Here is a 16,519-nt window from a genome sequence, read left to right as displayed (position 1 = left end):
AGAAATTAGTGCACGAAGAAAAAGTATTAATTTTTTATGTTTCATTATTTTTCTTTCGCATATTGCTATCGTCTAGTTACGTTTATTGAAACATTGATGTACGTGCTTTTTTTAAATTATGAAATCAGTAGTAAGGCGAAAAACGAAGAAAAGAAAGTATAAAATCGGATGTAACAGTAAAACGATTTTTTTCTTTCTTAGAATCAGTCTATCTTCTTACAGTCAAAGCATAGAAGTTGAATACGTCGTCGACTGTCGAATACAGTAAATACAAGGACAGAATTTTTTCATGTGTTAGTTTACAATAATTGGTTACTTCGTGTCTTCGTGTAAGAGCGCAGAATTAACAAATGTTGATTTGTTGCATCAGTTTCTTGAGCACTTATTTAACGAACACATATATTCGATATATACACCCATAAATAAAAACCGTCACCTAAATAATTATTAAGAGCATGTTCGAATATCGTAAAAACATCTGTTTTCTTGTACTTCACATACGTACAATTGTAAATTCGCATACTTCTTGTTTCCCATTAGTATTAAGAGATGTGATCTCCATATTGAACGCATATGTGTACGAATAATATCGTGAATTAATTGAAGCGCGGTTTATTCCTATTATCTAAAGAGATCTCTTTAGCAATTTCATTAAATAATAATGAAAATAGTTTTTTGTTTACAGAACATTACAGTTCATCTTGTTTGATATTCTTTCTTTTTTTTATATAATAGAATAAAATATACAAAATTACGATATATTAATTAGTTCATACGATTCACATTAAAATATTTGTCGACTTTTTACTCGTAATTTTAATGTTTATACGGCTATAGACGTACAAGAAAAGAGTGGCTTCGTTGTGTAATTTGACAAATGAAAGTATAAACCTGCAATAAAAATTGAATGGAGAAGTGTAACATATATTGTTCATCACCTGAGAAAAGAATCCAAACTTATACATAGAAGAGTAATAAAAACACGATAAAAGAATGTAATCGAAGTATATCGTGGAGAAGAAGAAATGTACGTACAATAAAATGTATATTTATGTACAGTATTTGAAATTGCTACGAGCTTATAGGAACCCTGTTGATAATGTTGACAACACGAGTGAATTTATTCTGTGTCCGAAATATCAACCGAATATATAAAATACTCGCTTACGTATATACATGTTATAGGTAAAGTCCAAACTTTAGTTTTATGTGAAAGTTTGAATTGAATTTTATACGATAAAACGAAGATTTATGTGCGAACGATACGAATACTAAATATAATACCATTCGTTGTATTAATCATTTTAATTAATCTACCATGAACGGAACCATTTGTGAGATTCGATTCAATTAATTAATCTTTATATTAGGAAGATATACCTTTTCAGAACTTTGTCAATAAAAAATTGACTTTAGTCTGCAGATTGTGCTCATGATTATATTATGAAGACTTACAACGTATTTCTAGTTATTTACAAATTAAATATTTGCTCACGGACTTTACCCATAACTCATGTAATTGAAGTAATTGCTTTAACCAGCACAATTATTTACTTTGAAATTGACAAAGATATAGAAATACTATACTTTTCTTTTTCACCAAATTTATACGATCTTTTTTAAAGATATTTTACATCACGCTGCAATCAATCGACAATTAGATGTGATGATTGAAACATCGTTTCGTACGTATGAATATAAAGATAAACACGTTCATCGACACCTAAATTTACATAAAGAATCATGCTGGTCTTCGATATATTCTAATCCATACTGATATATGTACACTGCAGTCAATATACATCAATAATCAAGCATGTATACGATTGCGTGGTCTAATTAGACCAGTATATTATCACAAAATAAATGCTAAAAATTAAATGTCCTATCAATTGTCTTCTTTCTTTTCAACGTTGAACGAATAGATCCGATATATATACTTATATATCGATAAAATTTATCTATCACTGTATTGTAGATTCATTCGAACAACCCTTTCCTACTTCAGCTAAAGAAGATAAAAAATGGAAGAATTGATTCCAAAACGAAATCGTAATTTGTTTCAACCAAATTCAAGACAGAGTGTTACACGTTCGAGGTCTCTGACAACAACAAAGACTTCGAAACCTTGCCGCTGGGCTAGACTCTTCTGATCACCGTTCTTCGACACTTTCATTTCCACCACTTTCTTGCTGAGGTCTCGCGATTTGGTACGTGATAAGGTATTCCGGATATGCTTGCTCGCCTCTATAGACAACATATTCGGGGAAAGCTAAACCACCTTGGGACGGTCTACCCATTACACTATGGTGTCCTGGTGGTGCGTGAGCCATTTTCATCGCGGAAAATTGCAAAAATGATTTTCCCAGTGTGACACGACAAAGTAATAAATGTCTGTAAATGATATATATATAATATTACAAGTGTAAGAAATAATAATAATGATTTTAGAATAATTTAAAGTTCAAAATTTATTCGTTTCTATATTAGCTTACCTATGGCAGATGTAACAACTTCGGTCCTTATGAGCAGGACATCCAGTACCTCCGCATATTCCATACACATATTGATTACTTTTACTACTGTGCTCCGCAAAATAAATTCCGGCGCCGAACATACCGCCGATATACGCATGTCGTTCATCGAAACCCTTCTGAACGATCGCATTAATAAATGGACTACCATGAAATAACATCCTCTCGTTCGCCTGTGGCAAGCTCGATCCAGGAGTAGTCCTGGATCCAGTACTCGGAGAAGAAGGCGCGGCTGCACCAACTTCCTCAGCAACTTCTTGTCTTCTATGCGCGTAACGTTCCCATAATTTACGATTTTGCACTTTCTGTATCTATTTTGGAAAAATCATAAATGAATTATTAAAATTGTTAGCTGTTGTTCGAGTATACATGTTACAATGACGTATAACAAACCTACCCTAACTATGTTATATCGAGAAAATATACCGCCAGAATGGCCATTATCTCTATGTTGTCTAATAGTACTTTGCATTTCTTCCTCAACAGCTAGAAATTCTTTATCCTCAGCTAATAAGTCTACTAATAACGTCCCCGGTGTAATAGTCGGTTGCCACGGAGTACCGGCAGTTGTATTTAAAAGTTTTTCCATGCCTTTGATTAATTTGTGCCTATAACCATACGCGGATACCCCAACTTGTTTCAGATCTTCGTGAGCCATCTCCGCTAATATATCTAACGTAATCTGTTCACGTTCAAACAATTCTAATAAATGTTCTAAACCAAGGCTCTGAAGAAAACCGGCTACAGTCGTAATATTCGAATTATCTTTAGAATCTTTGGAATCTCTTTCAGAACACGTCTCAGATGGCGGCATTGGACTTAAACAAGAAGATGGTCTAGCAAGTGGTACGCATAGAGTCATAGCTGTTCCAGAAGGCATAATGACGGTTTCTTGAGTAAGTGGTGGTGGTGGCGTAACTGGAACTGAACAAATTTCAATGATATACACACGTATACACACACGCATCTATATGTATATAAACATACAAATATATTTGTAATTGTAGATGTTTCATTGAAATACATTTACCCGCAACGATACTGGGTGGCCTACTGTTAATAGTATTATTACCATTACTATTTAAGTTAATGGCAACTCCGACGCCACTGTTACTAGATGGTATCGACGGTACTACTTGCTGTGAAGCCATAGCATCTTGCAATAAGCATCTTACATCGTCAGCGCAAGCTAGGTCCAAAGGAGTTTGTCCTTCTTGATTTTTCGAGAAAGGGTCCGCGCCATGAGCCAATAAAAGGGCACATAGCTGTGTCCTACCTTTCTGTGCTGCTTCGTGAAGTGGTGTAAAGCCCCATTTGTCAGTAGCGTTTACTACGGTATTATATTTGATGAGTAATGCAGCAATATCTAAATGACCGTAACTTGAAGCATTGTGCAAAGGTATCAATCCTCCTTTATCTTGAGCATTTACGTCTGCTCCACGTTCAAGCAAAAATTCGGCTACTTCCAAATTATTGTATCCCGCTGTATTAAGGTATTAGCAGGTTATATTGCGTGAATCAATACGAAAAAAAGGAAGATAAAAATTAAGAGACTTACCGGCTAAATGTAATGGAGTACTATTACGACCTTGTGCATCCCTACAATTAATATTATCTTGTGTAACAAGTCGCTGTACTCTTGCTAAATTTCCTTTCTTTGCTGCATCTAAAAGTGCACTATTCCCTCGTAATAAATCGGCTACATCTTGATCACCATCTCTTACTAAATCTAAAGGTGTTGCGCCGTCTCGGTTCTTTTTAGTGGCATCTGCACCGTGTCTCAGTAACAGGCGAACTATTTCATATTTTCCTTTAGCTGCAGCTTCATGAAGTGGAGTGAATTTCCACAAATCCGCAACATTTACGGATGCACCATGTTTTACCAACAATTCCGTTACTTCATAATGACCATAAGAGCAGGCATTGTGTAAAGGAACGAGTCCACTAAATATATAAAATTAAATACTTTCTTTGATTACTGTGTTTAAATGACTATATATAATAAATTGTATAACGAACTACTAACCCTTTATCTTTGGCGTGTACATCTGCTCCATGTGCCAATAAATATTCAACTACAGGCACTCTATTAAATCCCGCTGCAAAATGCAGCGGTGTGGAATGCCGACCATCTAAGTCTCGACAATTAACAGCCAATGGATTCGTCCGTAAAATTCTTTCTACTGCCGCTAAGTCGCCAGATTTACTCGCTTCTAATAGCTGCGCTTCCGCGTCGTCTGTCCCACTCGGTGGATCTGTAAAACAAAAATGAGAATAGAAACATTCTTCATGTGGAAAATATTTGGTATCTGTAATGAATTAGTTTCGAACCTTGTAATATTTTAAGGACATTTTCTGCAGCTACTTGTGCTGCAGTATAGCCCTGAAGTGATACTATAGATGGATCAACATTGTATGATAACAATATTCTGCAAGCTTGCACATTGTCTTCTCTAACACACCTGTTTATGCAATAATATTTTTTTTAAGTAAGAGAATCATATATTTTCTCATCATAAAATAAAAAAATAAAAAACTTTAAATGTTCTAGACAATTCACGGTACCTGTGTAGTGCAGTTTGCCCTAATCCATCTAAAGCATTGACTTTTGCATTATGTCTAAGAAGCACATCCATTGCATCATAATGAGAATGATCAGTAGCAACATGAAGAGGTGTAAGAAAGTCTTTATTTTTCTCATTTAAAGCAGCATTTTTCCTAATTAAAGATTCTATTACTTGTTTTCTCTTGGGATAAGGAGATGCAACGGCACAGTGCAGTGGTGTATCCCCAGTGTATGGGTGTTTAAAGTTTAGAACTTCTTGGGACAGGTACTTTTTTAATTTAGTAAGATCTGCCTGCCTGCAGGCATCCAAGAGGCAGTGTCCCTTGTATTCGTCTACAATTAAAGTGTATCTAACAAAACCATGTTCTGTGTGCTTTTCTAGAAGAGTACTATCGACATAGGAAACATACATGTCAATCTTTCTTGTAATTCCAATGTCGGGGCTACGTCAATGGCGCTTTTACTGTGGCAGTTTAATTGAGTCGGATCGGCGCCCTCGCTTAAAAGCAACGAGCACACCTCAACCCTGGATTTGCTAGCAGCTTCATGTAGCGGAGTAAATGCCCACAAATCGCTGGCATTAACTGCTGCACCGTGTTTAAGAAGTGCTTCAGTCACTTCAAAGTGACCATACGAACAAGCATTGTGAAGTGGAACAAGACCTCTATAACATAATCATTGGAAACGAATTATTTCATATGCCAGCTTTTAATAATTACATTAGATAATGCTGGAGTTAAAGAGAAATTTACCCTTTATCTTTTGCATGCACATCTGCACCATTTTGCAATAAAATTTGCACCAGTCTTGACCTATTGTATCCAGCAGCTAAATGCAATGGAGTAGATCTTCTGCCATCACTCGCATGACAATTTACATTTAAAGGATTCAGAAGTTGTAAAAGACGCTCCTCATTTCCAGATCTTGCTGCTTCTAACAATTCATCCTTCTTATATTCTCCTGTTAATACTGGTTTAGTTGCAGGATCTGCCAATTCTAATGCTGTTTTCCCTTCTGTATTTCTTATATTGGCATCTGCTCCATGTTGTAGCAGAGCAATACACACGTCTATTTTACCCTGTTAGAATAATCGGTATATTAGATTTAGTAAAATTGTCTTGAAATTAAATGAATATTAGTAAATCAAATGGAATAAAATCATACTTTAATTGCAGCTTCATGTAAAGGTGTATAATTCCAATTGTCTCTAGTGTTTGGATTAGCCCCTGCTTCTAAGAGCAGTCTTACAACATCAGAATGTCCAAAAGAACAAGCATTATGCAAGGGATGTAGACCTCCATCGTCACGTGCTTGAATGGATGCTCCAGCAGACAGCAAAAATTCTACTACATCTATCCTACCATAACCTACATTAAAAATAAAAAATAAACATTAGAAACACAATATAAATAACAACAATTTTCTCAGTCTTTTCTTCTTATAAAAAATATATTTATCTTCCATTATTTCAAATATCATTATTTAGATTATAAAATGACAACATTGTAAACTAAGTGTTCTAATTATTTTAACTTTTAATGTAACAATGAAATCATACGTTGCCAATCATAAGTGATGTAATAAGGAAAATTCTAAACTATATATTAGATATTATCAATATAGAAGAATAAGAAAACTTGGTACAAAGATTATATTCTCCATTTGCAAAATATAGAAAATATGGGTTTGTGTCCAGCAATAATTATTTTAGTTCTTTTATGCTACAAAATATATTTAAGTTTCATTATAAATATATTCGATTTCGAAAGAATTATTCAAATGGTAATATGACAACATTGAGAACTAAGTGTTCGAATTGTTTTAAGTCCGCGACATGACAACGAAATCTTATGGTTTCAATCGGAGGCTATGAGTCGAAGGAAATTCCAAGTTGCATATTGGATTTTATCAATGCGAAAGAATAAGAAAAGCTAGTGCAAAAATGATGCTTACCAGCTGCAAAATGCAGAGGGGTGGACTTGCGTCCGGCAGTGTCTCGAGCATTGACCGTCTTCGGTGTAACCAACGCCTTTACCCTTGCAAGGTCTCCGGTTTTACATGCTTCGAACAATTCCCTCAGAGGATCGGTGTTTCCAGATCCCGATAGGGAATCGGCATTTGTCAACGTCGATCTACGTCCTGCCATTTTACACCGCCATTTTCACGCCACTATCCGACAGATACACTTCACTGTGTATGGCTCATAGTGTTGAAAGCTTTCACGACGACACCGAGATGAGTTGCTATGGTACAATCTAGTGGCGCCGCCTTACACCCAGAAGTGATCATTTTTTAAAAGTCCCATAGTATGAAGTACATTAGTATTAGTAATTAGTACATAATTGTATTGTTGGATCTATATGCAAGAAAAGGCCTCAGTATCCAAAAGTAACATTCAAAGAAAACTTAAGGCATTATAAAATTAAATATTTTTTTATTCATGATGGTATTTCTTGAGAACTGTTTATAATGTTTAAAAATGTAATATTCCTTCTTTGTATATTTAGTATTATAATAGTATTAATGATATAAGAAGTTAATGAATAAAGATACTCATAGCCTTATCTCCCTATATAAAATATTCTCTAGAATAGAGATGTTGTAAGTGTTTGATAAAATTATATTATTTAACAAAGACAATATCATAATTCAAAATCCTGTTTGTAATTTTCTTCTCATATATATGTATATATATATATATATATGTATGTATATATATAGTATATAGTAGTATATAATAATATATAATAGTAAGATATATGCAATAAAATAACATTTATTAAAGATTGTACAATTATTTTCCTTAGTTGTCACTCTTCTGATAAACTAACAATATATATTTGTGTGTATATATATATGTATAGGAAATCCATATTTTGTACACAAATATTTTTTTTGTATGTCTTTGGAATGCCTTTGGAATACAACTTATGTATGTTTAATTTATGATAACAGCAGTATGTTGTATGTACAGTTATAAAATAATATAATTAAAAAAATAGTACAGTATGATTAATGAATCGTTTTATAAAAATGTATTTTTACTTATGCAAGTTGTACCCGCAACCTATGAGTGTACAATACACTTTAAAAAGGTATTATTAGCAAAATGAAACCTATTTATACAACTACCATCAATACTAGTATTTTTAATATAATACAATGTATAGGGAATGTTTGACAAACCAAATACCGCAGGTTTTATTCACATTTCTCATTATCTCTTATCTGTGCATAATGCAAAACGATTTAAAAAAATGGTTACATGGCCAATTCTGAATAAGATGGATGAGAAAAGATACCGTATGGAAATAAGAGAATATTTTGCAGTTTTAGCAAATGAGAATCCAGATATAAATTTTCCATCAGTGCTTATGTCTCATTTGCTACAAGCAGGGGGAAAAAGGATTTTAACTCTTATGTGGAAAATATCAGAAATTAGCTTAAAAGCTTACATTAGTAGAACATGTAAATTTTTATTTTTGATATCATCCATAATATTTGCTAATACATTGATGATTAATTTTGTGTAGGTCAAATTGAATTATTACAAGCTCCTAATATCGGTGATGGTAAGCACATAGTTCAAACATATTTTACCATTAAAAATATAGAGAAGGATAATACTATTTTTAAACATCATGAAAGCACAAAATTAGGTTTGAAATCCTTTGAACAGTACATGCGGTAAAATATATATATCTTTATTTTATATCTCAAAAATATTATAAAAATCTCAAGACATATATGTTGGATAGAAACTTTGTTTTTTTAGGTGTAACGCTATTGAGTTAATAAAAGTACAGACTGCTATTTTTGAAGTAAAAAGTAACATAGAGAAATTAATACTTAAGCTTCCAGTAAATTCATTAATTGCAAAGCGATTAATAGATATTGATGATACAGAAATTATAAATTGTTTGTATTTGATATCATAACATTTTATACTAATAATTAAGCTAATTTTAAAACTGAATTGTAATATATACGAATTTATAAATTTTCAGCATGGAAGAGGAGTGTTGCTCAAAATATTAAATTTTTAAACCAAAAATATTTAAAGCTTAAAAAGCTAGAGACTTTTAGTAGCACATTACAAAATTTAATTTCGAATTTATGTGTAAACTGCATATTTCTTGATGGGAGAAATCTTCAAAAAATAAATAGTGAAACACTTTCGCTGTATTCAAGTAACAATATTCAGGTAAAAAATATAAAATTTAAAGTATATTTCACATGAGGACTAGAAAATTATCTAAATAATTTATAATGCATTTAACTTAAAGCTTGGTAATGGATTATATATAAAAGGATGTTTAGTATTTAAAATCCTATTATCAATATTTGATCAAATGCTAAAACAAATAAAATATTATTTAAAAGTGGATAAGTCATCAGATTTATTAAATTGTGATAAAGAAATAATACAGCACTGTAAAAGAGTTAAATCTCTAGAAGAATCATTTGAAGAACTTACGAAACAAGTTTCTAATAACTTATATGATGTACAACATAGTTTACAAAAAAAAACTATAAATTATACATTAGATGAAGATATGTTAAATTTTGTGGGTTTAGACACAATTTTAAATTCACCAGAACTTAATTTATCTACTGAATATATATGGGAAGAAAAGATAGCAAATCAAATATTGGTCTCTCCAATAAAAGGTAAGGTTTCTTACTGGATAAATAATATACTTTAATATTTAAATAATTATTTTTAGGGAAATATAAATACTTGTTTAAAAGACACAAATGCAATATTCCGTTTCGAACATCAACAAGATATCAAGTTAATGATAGCCTAGAGAGTGTCACATCAAGCTGCGAATCTCCGCAAAAACAATTAGTATACAAAGCAACCTCTCTTAATAGACTCAATATTTCTCCAAAATATTCTAGATTATTTTCCACTAGTGATAGAAAAAAAAATTATTTGAAAAGTTTGTAATAATGTTCTCAAAGAAAAAAAACTAATATGTTAATATATCTAAGCATAAAAATTTTACATATCTTTTCAGATAATAATGCAGCATCTACTCCAAATAGAAGCATAATACCAAAACAATCTAGCATTCAAATTCCAAACACACAAGTGGTAAACATAGATGCTGCGATTAAAGATATTTTTGATCTTTCTTGTAAAATTGCGGATGTTGTAGTTTCCATATCTAAATCTTAATTCAACTTACAATTAGTAGTTCCACATTACAAGAATGCCATGCAATTTGAGAAAGAGTAAACACCAAAGTAATTGGAAATAATGTATTTGTTGTATAATATACGTACATTTTAAATTAAATTAATGAAAAATCTATTTTCACAATAATTTGTTTTTCTTACATGTTTTTCTTGGTTTAATAATTCCAACACTGCTTAGAATACTGAAGTAAAATGTGTATATATAGAGATAAGAATACCATTTGTGTCTGTTACAAGATACATATCAATTCCTTTTTATAGGCTTTCCTTTTTAGATAGATTCGTGTAATTTCACATACATGTTTATCCTTACATACTCTCCCATACATATTTAGGGAGACCAGTTACATATTACCAGATATTACATACATGTAATACGATGACCAATTGACGTACATATATAAACTATGCCATGCAACAGAGGAAGAACGTGATTGGTTAAATTTCATTCCATCAATTAATTTGTAGTCGCTTGTATTGTGTAGTATAACTACCTTACTTTAAATGCAACTGTTTTTTGGTTATTATACACCACTTATCCCTCATCGTTTTTATTAATTTTTAGCTTTGAATATCAGTTATTAGTATTTGCAAAAAACTTTCAGATTTTAGGTTAGGATTCGTTTGTGTGTAATTTTACTTGTCCACATTTATCATTCAGTTTTTATAAAAGTTTGTATTTGTTTAAGAATATTTTTTTCACTAATGCAATGTTATCTTGCAAAGCACAAGGTTGTCTTTCAAATGAAAATACGAAAATTGACGGTAAAGATATTTTACTATTTTGTTTTCCTCAAGAAATTGAGTGAGTATTTGTTATTTGATTATCTCTAATTGCTCCATGTTTGTAATGCATAACACTTATGTTCGTTATTTGATATTTTTAGTCGAAGGAACGAATGGTTTAAGAACTGTCAATTGAATGAAAATACCGAAAGTGATAAGATGCTCTACCTCTGTGAATTGCACTTTGATAAAACATGTTTTACCGATTCAATGGAATTAATTCCTAATGCAGTCCCAACTATTTTTAGCAAATTAGATGGTAAGTGTAGCTGTAGTAAGATTCTTTAATTTGTTTCAGTATCAATACTCTTAAAAATACTTCTGTTATACAAGGCCAAAGGAAACGTAAAATCGAAGATGAACCCAGATGTACGTCACCTTCAATTCCATCAATAAAGCAGAAAAAATTGGATAGCGATTCTCATAGCCCGGTGACTCCGCCACAAAGTCCTTCTACTCAATTAGCAAATGTAAACAATTTTATTATTTTCTTGAGTTTTATTTGCTGTGGTTAATATTTTATTAAAGAATTATGGTGTTTTAGAACGATAAAATAAATGGAAAAGAGAAAATGGACATATGTTCTGACCATGAGGTATCGTTAAATGAATCTGTTGATATAAAACCAGAATTGTATCAGAAAGTGGCAATAGAAAAGAAGCTGTATCGTTTAACAATACAAATAGATAAAATATATGGGAAGCCATGTCCAAAATCAAAAAAACTGAGAATGCTGGCACAGCTAACAAAAGGAAGCCAACGATTCTCAGAGAATATGTATAATATTAATCAAAGAAATCAGTCTCTAGAAAAAGTTAGGAAAAAGGAAATTTGTAAAGAAGGTGGATGTAAATTGAAAAAGTCAATTTATGATTCAAAGCCAGCATTTCAATGTGAATACTGTGATAAATATTACGTAATGAAACAAAGCGATGACCAAATGGAGAGAAATATCTGTACCATGTGTCATCAAACTTTTTCATCTTCGCAATCTCTATATCTTCATACTAAAACTCATTTTGTATGTGATATGTGCCAAACAGAATGTAGCTCGCAAGTGACTTATGATAAGCATATAAGATTACATGTCAGTACCGATCCATTGCATCCATATAAGTGTCATCAGTGTACAGAAACGTTTGAACTAAAGGAAGATGTGAGGCAACATTATCTAATCGTTCATCCTACTATACAATTACAAAACGCAATTCTGCAAGTGACTGCACCATGTTTGACACAGCAAATATCTCAAAGAGAACATCGTTGTATTAGTTGTAACATTACATTTAGAAATGAACAAGCCTACAGGTAGCATCTGCGATTATAAATGTATAATCAATAAAACACTATAATATCTAACGTGGATTTTAACGTGGAAATATTTTTATAGGAATCATATAAATTCCCATAAAAAGAAAGAGGGACTAAGGTGCAACATTGGTGATAGTACCAACAATGTATTTCCAGTACCTAATCCGTTAACTGGTAGCCAAATAGGTATTCTTCGAGCTGTAAAATTCAGTTGTAGAGTATGTTCAATGGAATTTGATAACGTCGGTGAAGTTGATAAACATACTAGAACTCATTTGGAAAATGATAGTGAGGAAGAGCACAAGTGTAATATCTGTAAAAAACTATTTAAAACGAGCATACAACTCAACGAACATTTAAAGTACCACCTGTCCCGTGCACATTCTTGTCCCGTATGTTCCAAAACTTTTATTAACAGAACTACCTTAAAAATACATTTAAAAACGCATGGTGAATCGTAAGTTGCATTTAATTTATGAAATCGCGCGGATCTAATTTAATTTCGGTTCCCGGTTGTGTTAGAAATCAAATATCATCGTTTTCGTGTATTTTGATGTTTATGGTGATACGATATCGGTAAGGTTCCTATACGTGGAAACCTTTGTATAACGTGTACAAAGTTGTTTTATCTATTAGACTTTTGTAGCCAATGATGAGGCAGAGAAAAGATATTAAGTATGTTTATAAAAGGATTATTAAATTCTTCAGTAACAATTCTCGCCTCTCTTTTTTTCAAATAATCAATTGGGTTTTATTTCAGTGTCCATAACATAAACATAGCTATAACACGGCGACCGCTTTTTTTAAAAAAGAATATACAATGTACGAACGACCTAGAAGGAAGAGCGGATTTAATATCAAGATCAAATTCCATCGCCGCAACAAAAAAAGAAGAAAAAATACTTCATCGTGGACACGAAGCGAGATTGTACAATTTAGCGGCGAGTATCGAAGACGAATATTACTCTTGACGTCAATGTGTCTTGAAATCACTACAAAGTTTGGCCGGAGAATGAAAATAATAGCAAGCGGATTTCTTTGAAGCGTTCCGTTGTGCTCGAGGCTGGCGAAACGCGCGTAGAATGATCTTTCCAAAAGGAACATTCAACGATCATTGACAACGCCGGTGAAATAGCGGAGGAGGAAGAGAGAGAAGGAAACGAGGGCAAACGAGCCGATCTTGAAAGGGAGCCGACAATCCATGGCGGAACAATCGGCTCGATGTTCACGGTCATCCTGTCAACGGGAACCACTTCAAACGTAGCCGGCCTCAATGTGTTTATTTGGCTAACGTCAAATTTACTCGTGGAAAAAGGAGAGCTGCTTGTACCCTAGCCAACACCTTGCTACCTCTGTTCATAAGCTGCCGCTGTTTTCTTCGCGTCCCGAGCAAAATCGGATCGTTTTGTCGCGCTCGATCATCGGCACTTGGGCGTGGCTCGTGTTCCCCTATTGTCAACCTTTGACTTTTCTCGAGTCAAGTACTTTCTGTTGGCTAGTTCCCGGTAACTTTGCTCGCATCTCTACTTATGTCAAGGAAATGTGTAATTCACGCATTGACTCGCATGCAGATTCGTGGCGAGAGAAATTGTTTTCGATATAACGAGGATTGAGTTTGAATGGCAAAGTTCTTGTTTGTTATTCCACATTAATGGAAATACGTTTTTAAAAGCGAGAACTGTTTTATACGACTATCTTGTTCTATAATTATTGGAGTTATCTTACATATCAATCGAGTTGTTAAAAAAAAAAGAAAAAAAAAATAAGATAAAATAGGACAGAAAGATTTGTAATTGATAAAAGAAATAGTTTGAAATTCTATATATTTGAGTTAATGACAGAAGAAAGAGTGTCGATGTATTTTAATTCGTATTAAAGATAGAGATATATGTATGTCTACGTATTTAGTAACGCTTTGTCATTGGCATAATGTGGGACGACAGCCGACCAGGTATCATCGAAATAAAGAGAAACACTCTATAAATTCGCCATGGTTTTCCACGGTAGCTAAACAGTAGATCCTGCCTGCATGTATTTCTACCTAGAGGTTCCGTGAAAATTAGGGACGCGGAGGGTTGTCGCGTAACAAATCACGTGATTTTCCGTGAACGACTAAAGGAATCTTATATAGAGAAGAGGCACGAAGTACATTTTAATCTCCTACTGTCAAAAATATATCGAACTTATCTCGATAAGTTACTTCTGTTAATTATTAGAAGCAAGTTTATATAGAGGAACTATAGAATATGAGAAAATTAATGTAAAATAAAGAAATTCTCAGATATTGTAACAAATATATAGAATGAATTAATCTTTGACAAATCTATCATTATCAAATAAATTGATCTTATTGATAAAGTAAAATATACGAAGTTTTATTTAACCCATCTGCAAAATTAAAAAATTCAAAGGTGCAAAATTTAAAGATTCGAAGATCGTCGAAGAATCAAAAATTTTAAAACTGAAATTGAAAAATTCTCATTTCCAGAAATTATATTAAATCCTGCGTTATACTCCAAGTACAAGAATTTCAATTGTACAGTCCAAATGAGTATATTTTGTAAATATTTAATTCCTTAGGCTACCCGCAAATTTTCCGCTACTCCTATCGCGAAATTTTAAGATCATCGACACGATGATCGATTCGTCGCGTATTTTAGAGATTTTCACGCGGTTCTACTTTCGCAAAGGCGTCAAAGAAGAAACTTTGAAAAGAGACGTCCCGTTGTTAAATTTGCACGCCACGTTTCGTCAAATATTCTTTGGCGAAGGGTTGCTCGGCCGTCAAACATGCTAATTCAAAGTCGTGTTGCGGCGACTGGTATTCACAGTTGGGACGATGTTTCCCGATTGTTCAATGGACGTCGTTTATGCGGCATCAAAGTGCCGACATCGTAATGCAGCTGTGTCCACGCTTCTCTTGGTATCACTTTTAACAATCGCGATACGATTTCCTTAATCGATCAATTTTTCCATACTGTTGTATTTTTTTTAATTCTCTTTTTAGAACTGAAAAAACGAAGGTACAAGAAATTATTGAAATCGACGATCCATATTATAGATCAGATGAATTTCAAGATGTATCGTTCAATATTAGCATCTATAAGGTCTACGTTTAGTAGCTTGAACGAAGAAATTCCTTTAATTTTAATATCGTTTATTTTGATACCAATAATTGTAAGATGTTCTTCTCATACACACGTAAATTTATGAATTTTCAATGTAATATTAAATTCTAAATTTTGTTATATCCATTCTGTTACAATTTCTCATTACTTTTTATAATGGCAGTATCAATTGTATCGAGTCCAATTGCTTTTGAATTAATTCCAACATTTCCATATCAAATGTAATGATAAACTATGTACATAGACTTACGTAATGACTTGCAATGATAAACTCTAAAACAGAGAGAAAGAATAATAAGAGAAGCGATATTCTACAAGTATCTACAATGTAGAAACCGCAGGACGTGTAAGGACGCGCGTTTTTAAGGCAGAAAACTACGAAAGACGTCGCGCTATGGCTATGATATGGACGAAGGAAGAGAAAAATCGAGGAAGAGAACAAAAATGAAAAGAAGAGACAGGATGACGGAAACACTGTGTTAGTTGCGGGCACGGGCCATCTGGCAGAACGAACTTTTATAGGATCTATCTATCCCGTGTTCTCTCTTCAATGAAGGAATCACTCGCGTGGAAGTTCCTGGCCCTTTTGATTAATGGCTGACGAGATAAACTGCGATCAAAGAGGATCGACAGAGGCTTGGCAACTTTGCGGATATTCTTTGTTTGATTTTGTTGCGGGAAAAGTCGAGGCGTTGAGCTATTGAAAGTCGAATCCCTGTCATTGCGACGACCGCAATAGCAACGTATGCAAGGTTTACTGTTGCGGCGCTTCAGCTATTCTCGAATTCGCGTCTTACATACTTGGTGCGGTATCCTATAAAAATGTTAACTAAAATGTTAAATAAGACAGCAAAAAGAAGCTATAAACGATGCTATAAACGAAACGTTATAAATGTGCTTTTTCATTACATGCTTGAACAATAGGGAACCGTAATCGATATATTATAACATTGGTCGCTCGGAAAGTTCGTTCCGATTTTTAAGGGACT

The 16,519-nt window shown here is 33.0% G+C and overlaps 3 protein-coding genes across 7 annotated transcripts; 2 read left to right on the top strand and 1 right to left on the bottom strand.

Moving 5' to 3' along the window:
- Positions 1-171: 171 nt before the first annotated feature.
- On the bottom strand, positions 172-10,462 carry LOC132911995 (poly [ADP-ribose] polymerase tankyrase). 3 transcript variants are annotated; one of them, XM_060969059.1, is made up of 13 exons: positions 10,296-10,462; positions 7,054-7,368; positions 6,265-6,467; positions 5,853-6,178; positions 5,511-5,764; positions 5,100-5,433; positions 4,866-4,996; positions 4,561-4,789; positions 4,093-4,478; positions 3,565-4,017; positions 2,932-3,458; positions 2,496-2,845; positions 172-2,394 (listed from the first exon to the last, which is right to left on the bottom strand). In XM_060969059.1, exons 2-13 carry the CDS (start codon positions 7,244-7,246, stop codon positions 2,154-2,156), a joined length of 3,627 nt encoding a protein of 1,208 aa, XP_060825042.1. In that variant the 5' UTR covers positions 7,247-7,368; positions 10,296-10,462; the 3' UTR covers positions 172-2,153. The 3 variants fall into 3 exon arrangements, with proteins under 3 accessions (XP_060825042.1, XP_060825043.1, XP_060825045.1); XM_060969060.1 differs by having other exon boundaries at positions 3,811-4,017; XM_060969062.1 differs by lacking the exons at positions 4,866-4,996; positions 5,100-5,433.
- LOC132911996 (uncharacterized) lies at positions 7,863-10,420 on the top strand. The gene is made up of 8 exons (XM_060969063.1): positions 7,863-8,195; positions 8,271-8,568; positions 8,634-8,787; positions 8,876-9,018; positions 9,108-9,304; positions 9,387-9,771; positions 9,828-10,046; positions 10,125-10,420. The coding sequence occupies exons 1-8, from the start codon at positions 8,109-8,111 to the stop codon at positions 10,283-10,285; spliced, it is 1,644 nt and encodes a 547-aa protein (XP_060825046.1). The 5' UTR covers positions 7,863-8,108; the 3' UTR covers positions 10,286-10,420.
- A 266-nt stretch (positions 10,463-10,728) lies between the features above and the next one.
- Positions 10,729-14,022, top strand: LOC132911997 (zinc finger protein 423). 3 transcript variants are annotated; one of them, XM_060969065.1, is made up of 6 exons: positions 10,729-11,110; positions 11,193-11,350; positions 11,425-11,561; positions 11,636-12,399; positions 12,482-12,794; positions 13,163-14,022. In XM_060969065.1, the coding sequence occupies exons 1-6, from the start codon at positions 11,016-11,018 to the stop codon at positions 13,169-13,171; spliced, it is 1,476 nt and encodes a 491-aa protein (XP_060825048.1). In that variant the 5' UTR covers positions 10,729-11,015; the 3' UTR covers positions 13,172-14,022. The 3 variants fall into 3 exon arrangements, 2 of the variants coding, with proteins under 2 accessions (XP_060825048.1, XP_060825047.1); XR_009659134.1 differs by having other exon boundaries at positions 10,731-11,110; positions 12,482-13,077; XM_060969064.1 differs by having other exon boundaries at positions 10,731-11,110; positions 12,482-14,022.
- The last annotated feature ends 2,497 nt before the right edge of the window (positions 14,023-16,519 follow it).

The sequence above is a fragment of the Bombus pascuorum genome, chromosome 11 (genome assembly GCF_905332965.1).
Source record: "Bombus pascuorum chromosome 11, iyBomPasc1.1, whole genome shotgun sequence".
NCBI classification, from domain to species: Eukaryota; Metazoa; Arthropoda; class Insecta; order Hymenoptera; family Apidae; genus Bombus; species Bombus pascuorum.
Note: the sequence above shows the minus strand (reverse complement) of the source record. Positions and strands in the feature narration are given on the sequence as shown.

Excerpts from the sequence above, each read along its gene's own strand:
- LOC132911995 (XM_060969059.1), bottom strand. The coding sequence starts at position 7,246 with ATGGCAGGACGTAGATCGACGTTGACAAATGCCGATTCCCTATCGGGA. Across the intron at positions 4,018-4,092 it reads TACTCCATTACATTTAGCCG|CGGGATACAATAATTTGGAA; the intron begins GTAAGTCTCTTA and ends ACCTTAATACAG. Across the intron at positions 3,459-3,564 it reads GCCACCCAGTATCGTTGCGG|TTCCAGTTACGCCACCACCA; the intron begins GTAAATGTATTT and ends AAATTTGTTCAG.
- LOC132911996 (XM_060969063.1), top strand. The coding sequence starts at position 8,109 with ATGATTAATGAATCGTTTTATAAAAATGTATTTTTACTTATGCAAGTT. Across the intron at positions 8,788-8,875 it reads TCCTTTGAACAGTACATGCG|GTGTAACGCTATTGAGTTAA; the intron begins GTAAAATATATA and ends TTGTTTTTTTAG. Across the intron at positions 9,019-9,107 it reads TGATACAGAAATTATAAATT|CATGGAAGAGGAGTGTTGCT; the intron begins GTTTGTATTTGA and ends ATAAATTTTCAG.
- LOC132911997 (XM_060969064.1), top strand. The coding sequence starts at position 11,016 with ATGTTATCTTGCAAAGCACAAGGTTGTCTTTCAAATGAAAATACGAAA. Across the intron at positions 11,111-11,192 it reads TGTTTTCCTCAAGAAATTGA|TCGAAGGAACGAATGGTTTA; the intron begins GTGAGTATTTGT and ends TGATATTTTTAG. Across the intron at positions 11,351-11,424 it reads TATTTTTAGCAAATTAGATG|GCCAAAGGAAACGTAAAATC; the intron begins GTAAGTGTAGCT and ends CTGTTATACAAG.